Raw genomic sequence first — 11,901 nt, 5'->3', positions numbered from 1 at the left:
GGGGGGGGGGCTTTAAAAATATTAATGCCTGGCCGATTTCCTTGAATGCTGGGATTGTTTTTTTCCCCTTAAGATTTCTTCAGATGATTCTGGGGTGCAGCTGAGATTCAGAATACCTGATGTAAAATGTGTGTTTCCTAAATTGTTAGCTGGTCCTGAGTTCCTGAAGTATGTGGAAATTCAAGCATATTTTTCATGTACTGTTGAGCACTAATCGTTTTAACGAAGGCAGGGATCTTACGTAACATAAACTATTAAATAGCATTAACAACAGGACTACAAGAGTGCCAGACCTCAGATTCCTTAATACTTCAAGCTGCTTAATATTCTATTAATCACTGGTGTCGTCGTGGGTGCATACACATACTTTTATTTCCTGTCATTTTTAGAATGGTACTGATGCTGATGGCATTTTTCATAGTAATATTCACATTGTCAGCAAAAGTAGTTTTCAGTGAACAGTTGTCAACAATGAAACTCCCAGATCTTTCTCACTGTGACCACAGAGAGCTCCTATAAAGAGTCTTGGTCTAAGAATCAGGGAATTTCTATGATTGTTGACAAGTAGAAGTAGAAATTACTTGCCAAGATGGTTCTTACTTCTGGAAAAGTTTTTCTAAAAGAGGAATCGCAGATGTGTGACGCTCTTAATCAGTATTTGATGTTGTTTATGTTACTTTTTAGAGTGATGGAGGTTGGGGGGAAAAAGATCAAGTCAGCCCCAATTCCACAGTCAGTCATATATTGAGGTCATTGCCATCTTCAGTCTTTGTTTCAATGAAATTAATTTCTCATTTTACACCATAAAGACAAGTTTAATTATTAAAGCACACATACAAAGCAGTGCTTTATTTGAGACGTCTCAATTCCTTATAATAAAATGCCTCACATTTATAGAGAGCCTTCGTTTCAAGAAACTCAGTATTTTATAAGCTTCACCTTATTTATCCTTACAATAGCATTATGTGGCAGTAAAGATGGGAATTGTTATGCCATTTTCTCAGTCAGCAACACTGAGGAGATGCTGACTTCTTTTACTTTGCCTTTTAAGCATAGTGCTCTCCTATGGTTTTATTGAAAATTATTCTGGTAGTAAACATTTTGCAGAGATATAAATCTTTTCCAGATTGAATTTGCGCTTGTTACTCTAGGTAGAGTTTACAAGGCTTTTTCTATTTGTATTTATTTCTCAGCCTGAGGCAACCCAGGAATTATCTGATATATGTAGACTAAGGGGCTTTGTTCAATGTGAGCATGGCAGTGGTTGTAACCCGGCCTCTTCCTTACTGATCCAGGGGGTGGGGGCGTCTGTTGGTTCATTGGAAATGGGCTGGATCCACTTAGGACCTTGTAGGACTTTGTGCAAACAGCTTCATTGGGGCTGCCATTTTAGAGACTTGATTCAGCATTTTTGTGGATTACCCTCATGTGAATTAGAATGTAAATCTTGCTCTGGTATCAAAGTTTTTAAAACCTTCTTATCAGGCATGTGGGCCATTTAAGCTATAGACATCTTGTGAAGATAAATCACAGGGCAAAACCCTTTTTAGTTTGAAAGGAGGTCCGAGTTGGCTCTCCTCCAGTCATCCCCAGCAAGCAGCTAGGGTTGTGGGTTTGAGCTATAGCTTCTCTTAATCTGATACTCTTCCTTTTACAAGACTTCCAGATACAGTCATCCAAGAAAGAGATGAAGATGAGCAAAGCCCAGAGTGATGCTGTAATAGACAGCAGAAAGCTGCTAGGGGTGGGGAGTGAAGGGTTTATCAGGCACAAGAGGGGAAGGGAGGAAGAGAGGGAGGAATTAAAGCACAGGTTCAAAGCAACCCTTTGGGCGCCTTCTGCCTGTGGGCTCTGCAGAAGCCTGGCCCCCATCCTTTCCTCTGCCCAGTTTTTAAGGTCCCATGATTCCCCGGGCTGGGGCCACTGCACTGTAAATTCTGTAGGAGGGCAGTCACATGGCAGGTAGAACATGCCTGGAAGGTATCTCTCCTTTGGGGGGAGAAATTGAGAAACCTTTCTAATGACACCCTTGATACAACTAAATAGTAACTCTCAGTTCATTACCCGTTAGCCTAAGGCAGGAACACCGCAGATTGGCTAATTGTAATAGCCAAACCATGAAAGGGAATGGCATTAATGGAGGAGAAAGCAGCTAATAAAGAGCTGTGCTTGGTCACTTCTGTTGAGCTCAGGATGTAAGCCGCTGTTAATTTAAGTACCTGTTTCTTCTGCTATTAAAATTAGGAAGAAAGGATGTAGTGACCCTCTTTCAAAAGGCTGATCAAAAGCTTAGGGGCATTTTGGAACAATCCAACGGCAAGACTTTATTTTCCCCGGAAGTAATGCCTGCTGCTTTTGCGTAAATAAAGTCACACCACCTTCTTACACTGCGGTGACCCACTCTCAGCAGGACCTGCACTTTCCCGGGGGCTTGCAGGAGTGGTGGTGTGTGTTGCTGCGCTCACGTAATCTCCACTTGGAGCGAAAGCAATCATCTGCATCACATCAGGGATTAGGAGAGTAGTCGGGGGCATGGAGTGGCACACGTTTAATTGTCCGACGCAGGTCCAGAGCCTGTGCCGTGACCTCGTCTCCGTCAGCATGAGGTTCCAGCCAAATGAGCTGAGCACCCTTCAAGCAAAAAACATCCCTGGAAACCACAACCTGGCATGAAAAGGAATCACAGCTTGAGATTCTGCTTACTATTCATGTCAGAAATGTTTAAGAAAATCAGGGAAAAAATCCATAGCATCTCAAGGTTGGAAAGGATCTTAATTAAAATGTGTTAAAATTAGAACAATAAAGAAATCTACTTCAGTTTTTTTAAAAATAGTTTTTATTGATTTCAGAGAGGAAGGGAGAGGGAGAAAGACATAGAAACATCAATGAAGAGAGAGAATCATTGATCGGCTGCCTCCTGCATACCCCCTACTGGGGATCGAACCCACAACCTAGGCACGTGCCTTTTACTGGAATCAAACCCGGGACCTTTCAGTCTGTAGGGCGACGCTCTATCCACTGAGCCAAACCAGCTAGGGCGCTACTTCAGTTTTTTTACTTTGAGGGTTTGTCTTTAAAGAATCCTAGGATCCTGTGAGGGGACTCTGGGACGAATTGATGGAGAAGGAGACCGTGGTATCCATGTTTTGTTTGGATCTTCTCCACCCGCACCGTGACCTTTGGTTTGCCAGGAGATATAAGATTGCATAGAAGCAGAATCTTGGAGTTTTATGGCACCTTCAAGTTCCACCACCTCACCTCAGTGCCTTCCCAGTGCAGGAACCTCTTGTAGAGTCATTTTCTAGCCTCAGCTTAAACCAGGTTTTGGGGGAACAATAAGTCACACCTAATTCCAGAGCACAGGTATATGTCGCTGGCCCTGTCCTCTGAGATGCTTCAGGTCAGCCCTAACTCTTCCTTACCTTAGTCCTCCTCATGTTTGAAGACACCTACAAGGATCCTTTAAATCCTTTCCCCCCACAGGCCACACATGTCCTCAGTGCCTTCATCCAGTCCTCATTTGAGAGACTGGGAGCCTCATCTTCAGGCCGTTGGAGAAGCTTGTTGGACTGTGGCCATGGTGATTTCTGGAGGCAGGCTCAGCTCCTTCTTAGTATGGACATCTGGACACTGCCAGCTCCAAATAAATGTTGACAGGAGCCTTTCCTCCCAACTGCTCCTGTTTGTCTCGCCTATACGCTTCGATTGGGTGCGCTTGAATAAATGGGAAGCAGTTGAGGAGGGGAAGTGTATTTTGTTGTTGTTAAAGAAAATTTTATAGATAAAAGTAACATATTTTTACTGAAAAATTCCCCAAGATGAGATATCCATGCAAGGTGAAGTCATCCTATGCGCAAGAAGTCTGTAAATGCCCGTTGGCCCTGCTGATCATGCCCACAGTAACACATCCCTGGATGGATTCTAACAGCTGCACCTGCTCAGAGCTCATGCTGGGAGAACTTCTTCGGCCTGTAAATGCCCGTTGGCCCTGCTGATCATGCCCACAGGTAACACATCCCTGGATGGATTCTAACGGCTGCACCTGCTCAGAGCTCATGCTGGGAGAACTTCTCCGGGACATAGCATTTGGTCCCCTTCTTTCAGCCATCGTGGATTGGCTGGCTCTTCTTAAATATCATTTCTCAGTGTTCCTCTTTGTGACAAGTATCCTATTTGCCAGGCTGGTGACTTGCACAAGTTGCTCAACCCCTGTGAGCTTCAGATCAGGTTCCTCATGTGGAGTGGAGATAATGAAGCCTTCCCTAGAGGGTTATTGTGAGTCTGAAACAAAGGCTTCTTGGGAAATACATTCCAAGGGTTCTCTTAATGCCAGCTCCTCTTCCTGCAATGATGGTATTGTCCAACTAAGACTGGGACACATGGTATTGTGCATGAGTACTGATATGTATTTATGGGTAAAATGACCCAGCATTTTAAATATTTGGGCCATCTGGGAAATTCTAGGAGTTATGGTGGCAGAATTCATAACAGCTAGTATAGACCTGGTCTCCTAGTGGTCTGATGAGTGATGAAATATTTCATAATGATCATAGAAAGCCTTAATGGTCTTTTATAGCAATGCTTGATTGCTGGGTCTATCTTTTTATTCATTTTGCTCATGTCGCTGTGCATAGATAACATTGTTCCATGTAAAAGGAAGACTTAAGATGCTTTGACTTACTTGTATCTATTTCACAAATACAATACCCTGTCTTCTGATTTTAGGATATAATAGGCCAGGGAGGTGAGGAAAGGACGATTTCAGTTATAAATCTTCAGGAATCTGCATATTTCAGGTCCTGAACCCATCTTCTTCTATGTCCAAAGCAAGAAGATTCCTTAAACTGGTGAAGCTGTGCTCCTAGGAAGATGCCCACATCAGTGTGAATGCGGTTTGTTGGGCACTACCCCCACTGCAGGGCTGAATGGGTGTCTGGGCAACCAAGAGAGGAAGCTCTAGAGACCAGGAATATAGTTCCCATCCATCTAATTTTTACAGGGTACTGCCATTCCCCCAATCATTTCAATCATGCTAAAAGCCAAAGACGAATTGGGTTGTAAAAACCTAATGCCTTGAGCAGCCAGAGCAGGGGTGGGGAATGTCCAGCCCTCGGGCCGTATAAGGCCCTGGAAATAATTTGGTCTGGCCCTGCCAAGACATTAGGGGTGAGTTAATTAAATGTTTGACCAAATATAGCAAGCAGGCTAATTTTTAAGTTGATAATTTTGTATGGCCCACGAATGATGTTATAAATATCCAAATGGCCCTTGGCAGAAAAATAGTTCCCCACCCCTGACCCAGAGGGATGTTGCTCTCCAGGGAGGAGCTGGCCACTAGAAGAGCTGACTGGGGATGCTGGGTTAGGTGTCTTCTGGAGCCTGCATGGGATGGAAAGATAGCATTGCAACTGCACTGCTGTGATTTGATGGCCCTGGTTTTCTACTTCAAAATTCCATTGAACACCTCAGTTCCTAAAGTGTATCCCAGATCTTAAGGTATACTTTTCTGGGGAGATACCCAACAAGCCATGGTCTGTGTATACAATGTACTAGTATATTATCTAAAGAAGACCCACAATTGCATTTTTTATCGAGTTCTTTAAGTTGATCTTGCTAAATTTTGGGATAAACAAAATATTGAACGTAGTTATTCATATGAATAAAATCGACATTCATGAGTTTAGGTTCCTATATGTCTGTTTGTATCCATGATGCCACCAAAACCTAGAAAACAGTGCCACTCAAATTTCAGTCTTGCACATTTTTTGGTGATGTGTTAATGAAAGCTTATTTAAAGAAAGCCAAAGCCACCACCTTAAATCATTTTGGAGCCAGAAGAGGGTACTTAAGTAAAAGTGTATTCAGACTTCAGTTTAGCAAATCTCAATACATAGCTTCCCAGAGAAGAGATTTCTCCTGTTCAATGTACAGGAAACAACTATAATACAAGCACCAGCTTTCCTAAAAACCTTCAGGGTGGAAAAGAGTCCTTTCCTCCAAGTATTGAATGTCATCCACATGACTGTTGTATCTCTGGTGCCTGCTGTTTTCCATCTTGTCTGGGTTGATGAATTTCAGCGCATGCATGAGACACCAAAGAGCTGCAGGATGCGAAGGGTACCTGTGGCATTTTTGCTAGCGTTCCCCAGGAAATGGTCATGGTCACCGCTGTTTCCAACACACTTCCTCTTCAGTGCTCTACACAGGCTTCAGAGACCATCCCTGGATAACCCTGGCATTTATAATGGAGATGGGACTAGTTCTCTAAATGGATCCTAAACCAAGGACAATCTCAGCTTTGCAGTAGAGGAGTCTTTGAAATGACCTGCAAACCATCTTTTAGCAAGCACAACCAAACTTTCTTTTGGTTTTTCTCAATTTCAGAAATGCTTGATCTTTTTTATTCCCAGGAAGTTAACATTTTACTAGTAATAAGCTCTATATTTCTTAACCTTTCAGCCTCATCAAAGAGTCAATGGTGTAAAAGCAAATACATAAATGCACCAGGGGGATCCCCAGGATTTGATTAATTTTGAATAGGAAAGACTTTTTGGTAATGAGAATATTTTTCCACTCTTCCATACTATGCAGCCATGGGGTTAGGGGGTGGGAGAAATGCAGTGTTTCTACTTGGCACATAATGCATAAGCTTGTTTTACATGATAGTCACAGGTCCCTAAGCACTCAATTTAAAAATGAGCAGCAATGCCCTGCCGACGTGGCTCAGTGGTTGAATGTCAGCAGTTCGATCCTGGTCAGGGCATATGCCCGGGTTGTGGGCTCAATCCCCAGTAGGCAGCCGATCAATGATTCTCTTTCATCATTGGTGTATCTGTCTTTCTCTACCTCTCCCTTCCTCTCTGAAATCAATAAAAATATGTTTTAAAACAAACAAACAAACAAACAAACAAATAAATAAATAAACATGAACAGCATTAGATGGGTACCTGTCACTGGCCCTCTGTGGTTGGGGAAGGAATGAAGAAGGGGAATAGAACTCATTCTGGTTTTAGTAGTTGTGCTTATAGTGACCCTACTCCATATTCCATTACATTTTTTTAGGGGAAAAGCTTTCTATAATATTAAAATTTCCATTCCATCTTTTGCCTAAAACTATCTTTAGCCTCATTTTTTTCTTTTCAGAGCTCGGTGCAGCTCTTCTCCCCCCCCCCCACACCCCCCCACCCTTCTCACAGATATTACAGTTGGCCTTGGAAGTGGCAGGGCTTCCCTTTTGATCTGCAGGTTGGTTTGATAGGTTGTGTCTGCAAATTTGAGAGCAGCCTGTTGTTTTTTTCAGCACCTGAACAATAATGCAACCACATCACGGCCCTTGTAGACACATCATTGACCTCCTCTGGCAGTTTATCCCCTACAACACTTGAATGCACCCATACTGTCTGCAGCACTTTAATTTAATTAGACCAGTGGTGATAATCCTCTTGGGAACATTGTTATCCCCTCTGTAATCATAAAGCGAAACACCTTTGGTTTTCACTGGGCTGGCAGTTTGTTCTAGAGGTGAATGAGCTGTAAGCCGGTACTTTGATTTGTTGAGGTCCGACCAGAGAAGCCATTGTGAGAATAAGGAGGTTTCCTTTGTTTGGGAAATGGGATGTTAGTCTCCTTAAGCTTCTCTTTGTAGATATTTCCATCTGAGGTAGCCCGATTTGTTTCATTTTTTTTCTGATTGATGACAGTGTGCTGAATGCTAAGTGCATGGGCTATAGTAATAGACCGAAAAATCAGGACCACGTGGGTCACCTTAGAGATTAACAAAAATAAAGTCAAAGGATTCCAGCTGTATGTGTTGTTCTTTTCGGAAAGGAGCCGGGCACTGGGCTGCATCCTTTCTGGGGTCCCCTGTCTTCTGCTGGCCACTGAGCCCAGGGCCACAGTCGTGTGTGATGACTGTTCGCAAATCACTGGAGGCCCTAGAGGTGCATTTTGCTTTCTTCTGACTGGTCTCTTCATTGAACCTTTTAAAAAAGAGCTTCCTGTGTCCCAAGTTTATGGTGTCAAAATATTGCTGAGTGGAAGCCTTCATCAGGAACAAGAGGAATTCAGGGTCCACCATCACTCAGTCTCTGGCCTTCTTTTTATAGGTTTTATCATAAAATAGCACAGATGCCCACCCAGTGTGGCTCAGTGGTTGAGTGTCGACCCATGAACCAGGAGGTCAGGGTTTGATTCCCAGTCAAGGCACATGCCTGGGTTGCGAGCTCGATCCTCAGGAAGGGGCGTGTGGGAGGCAGCTGATCGATGATTCTCTCTCATCATTGATGCTTCTATCTCTCTCTCCCTCTCCCTTCCTCTTCCTGAGATCAATAAAAAACATACTAAAAAAAAAAATAAAATAGCACAGTTGTTTTTAATTGTGTGGACATGTCGGAGAAGGTGGTGTAAAAGGCCCGGGCAAGCACTGAAGTGTGGCATTCGGTGTAGCAGTAGAGACAGGGGGCCACGCAGAAGTTCAGACCCGGGGCTGTTACAGAGAAAGCGCAGTGTGATGGAGGCACAGCACACTGACGATTCAGCAAGTCAGATTCAGCAAGTCAGAGCGTACACCTTTTAAAGGTGGCACTCAGCTCAACTCTTTGGTAAGTAGCCAGAGCTAGACTGTCCACAAAATAAAGTAAAATCCTTGTGGAGGACTGGGCTTCGCCCAGCTTGTCCTTGGTAGAGGTGGTGAAGGATAAGGAAGCTGGGATGAGGTGGCCTATCACTCGTAGGGACTAAGTTTCTCGTGCTTTGAAGGGAAAGTCATCGTATTCTGAAATGCCGTCTTCTTTTTTCTCCCACTCACGCCAACCCATTTTAAAATTCTTTGGCTGCACCAAGTTTTCTTCATCAACAGTTTCACTTCTGCAAAAAACCCTAAAAAAACAGAAAGCTATTTCTGGGAATGAAGTTAACGGTAGATAAGATCTCCAGATATATACTGGGACTGGGGAGGGGAGGGGGTTACTTGAGGGTTGAAGTGTATGGAGCATTTGTTACAGACTGTTTACAATGCTTTAAAAGCCTGTTTTACCTTGAAAACCCCCTGAACAGATTTTGTATGTTTCCCATGTGAGTTCATGTCTTTCCTCTTTCACCCCAAAAACCCCAAATGCGAAAAATATAACTCATCCTTAGAGTTGCTCAAATTATGTGTGATGTTTGATCAAGTTCAAGAAAAGTGAAGTTGAAGGTTTCGCCTCTGGGTGACCTTTCAGAGAACATCGTGATTGATACAGAAATGAAATTTGGCATGTCTGTGCCTGCCCTTAGCAAATTCACCAGGAAACTTTAGGATGCATGCTTAAACAGAAATTTTCCAAATGCCCTATTTGCTGGTAGAGGATATCTCAGGGAAGGTGTAGCGACTCCCTTTGGAAATTACAAAAATATGTATATAATCATTTAAAATTGAAACTTCCTACCACAACCACCAAACTTTCCAGGGTATGAACAGAAGAAAAACTTGACTTTGGTTATAGGTCCGGGGGACTCCCCTGCTTCCCTTTGCATATTTGATGAAATAGAAAATGTTAGAGAACTGTCTTTCCAAAACATAAACCCCTGTGCTTTATTTTAATCTGTGATTTTTCTTTCGCTCCTGATTTCTGTTTTCACAATGGCATTTGACTGATCCCCCGCCAACCTATTTTTAGACCCGGTGTGTCCCACTTTGCTTTGCCCAGTTAAACCACAGAAACTAACGGAAGTTATGTTCAGTGTGTATGGCCTGCAAGTCAAACTCCTGGATATGCAGATCTAAGATGCAAATTGTACTGCTCTTCTGGCCTATTCGAGGGTTGGTTTCTTGCCATTGTTGGCCATGTTTTAACTTCAAACAAATGATAATCTTTTCCATCCCATCCAGTTGTTTTAATTGATCTAACAAACACTGCCTGTTTGAATTTAAACGGTGGATCTGCCGAAGCCCCCTCCCCTTTCCTTGTCTTTTGCGTAAGTGTTTTCAGTTAGATAGTCGTTTTCTTAAATGCAGGTGATTCTTTGAATCTCTGAAACAGTTCAGAAGAAAAGGAAATATTGATTCTAGATAGAAAATGAAGGGACAAGGAGGCTGTTAGCTTTACAGATAATTCCTTGCTATGAAGAAAAAAAAATTAAACATTGGATATATATTTTGGCTGGTTGTTGTATAATGAGATTGGTAGATAATAGCAAAGTCTTGCTCATAGATTGGTTGAACTAAATCTGGAATTTGTAGTCCATCACTTTGTGCTCACCTCTCATTGGATCTGAGTACAGGATCATACTTGGATTAGACTATTGCCAGAGGAGAGGAAACGTGGTTTTAATGTATTGGTGGCATTATTATGTGACTTGCAAAGTCATTTTTGAGAGTAGTCTGTAAAGCCATTCTCTAGGTCAGGGGTGGGAAATGTTCGGCCCATGGGCCGTGTAAGGCCTTCGATATCATTTGGTGTAGCTCTTCTAAGGCATTAGGGGTGAGTTAATTAAATGTTTGACCAAATATAGCAGGCTCATTTTTAAGTTGATCATTTTGTATGGCCCGAGAATGATGTTATAAATATCCCAATGGCCCTTGGCAGAAAAAAGGTTCCCCACCCCTGCTCTAGGACATACTTTATCAATTCCTCCGCCTTGTCTCCCCTCTTTACTTGAACAAAACCACTAGTACAGAGAGGAAAAAATGGGCACCCATTGATCCAAGTCCAAAGGAAAAGCCCTATTTTAAACCTTTCCAGAGTTTTGTTATAGATCCCCAAAGCTGGAGCTCTGAAGTGCCACAGAATAGTGTCTGTCGAGGGGGCGGGCGGGATTGCTTGGCATGTGCTCAGATGCCCCTGGTCCCTTTTGCTCCTCTCCCTTAGTTCACACCTCGTTCCAAGTGTTCACTGTCTTTCCCCCTCCCCTCTTCCTGCCTTTGTTTTTAACAGCAAGAGCGAATTTCATACACACCACCCGAGAGCCCGGTGCCCAGTTACGCTTCCTCGACTCCACTTCATGTTCCAGTGCCCAGAGCGCTCAGGATGGAGGAAGACTCGATCCGCCTGCCCGCGCACCTGCGTGAGTGTTGCGCCCGGGGCGGGGACAGACAGAGGGACAGCCATCCAGAGGGACGCGGGGTCAGAATGATGGACTGCGTGGAGCTGAGGGGCAGGGCTTCCAGCTGGAGAGGGGCAAGCTGAGAGTGATTTCACACAACTTCACCCCCTCCCCAGAATGGCTTTGAAAACCCCGAGACTCCTGTCCCGTGCTTCTCTGTTCGGCTCTATGATGTGTTACCCACACATCCGGGAATGGGCACTATATAGGCAGAGTCCCACTCACTCTCCTAAGAGGCGAGATGAATTTTGGGGGACAGTTAGTCTGTCTTTCTAAATTCACACTAACTCCCCTTTAATATTTTGTTTGGCTTTAAGTTTTGCTCAACTTCTGAGCCAGATTCTCTCCCTGCTTTGCTTTTGAAGCTGTGTGCTGCTCTTCCTGGCTTCACAGCCCCCCCCCCCCCAACCCTCCTGCCTTTCCCATGCTGGTTGCTCTTCTTTTCTGGATCTTATGTGCCTGGACATGGCTTCTCTCCCCTCCATTCTTCTCCTCCACTCTCTTCCCTCTCTTGTGCCTGCATTACCTCCGTAGCTTCAGCCAGTTTGCGCCCGTGCTTCTCTGTTCGGCTCTATGATGTGTTACCCACACATCCGGGAATGGGCACTATATATGGCAGAGTCCACTCACTCTCCTAAGAGGCGAGATGAATTTTGGGGGACAGTTAGTCTGTCTTTCTAAATTCACACTAACTCCCCTTTAATATTTTGTTTGGCTTTAAGTTTTGCTCAACTTCTGAGCCAGATTCTCTCCCTGCTTTGCTTTTGAAGCTGTGTGCTGCTCTTCCTGGCTTCACAGCCCCCCCCCCCCCCCCAACCC

The 11,901-nt window shown here is 43.8% G+C and overlaps 1 protein-coding gene across 5 annotated transcripts in view; it reads left to right on the top strand.

Moving 5' to 3' along the window:
* Positions 1-11,901, top strand: part of ETV6 (ets variant 6) — a 222,775-nt gene that overhangs the window by 76,707 nt on the left and 134,167 nt on the right. For all 5 annotated transcript variants that reach the window (XM_014540208.1, XM_014540210.1, XM_014540209.1 and 2 more), the window contains one exon: positions 10,914-11,043. In XM_014540208.1, the coding sequence (XP_014395694.1) occupies positions 10,914-11,043 (130 nt within the window). The remainder of the gene's footprint in view (positions 1-10,913; positions 11,044-11,901) is intronic.

Source organism: Myotis brandtii, unplaced genomic scaffold, assembly GCF_000412655.1.
Source record: "Myotis brandtii unplaced genomic scaffold, ASM41265v1 scaffold237, whole genome shotgun sequence".
Classification (NCBI taxonomy): domain Eukaryota; kingdom Metazoa; phylum Chordata; class Mammalia; order Chiroptera; family Vespertilionidae; genus Myotis; species Myotis brandtii.
Note: the sequence above shows the minus strand (reverse complement) of the source record. Positions and strands in the feature narration are given on the sequence as shown.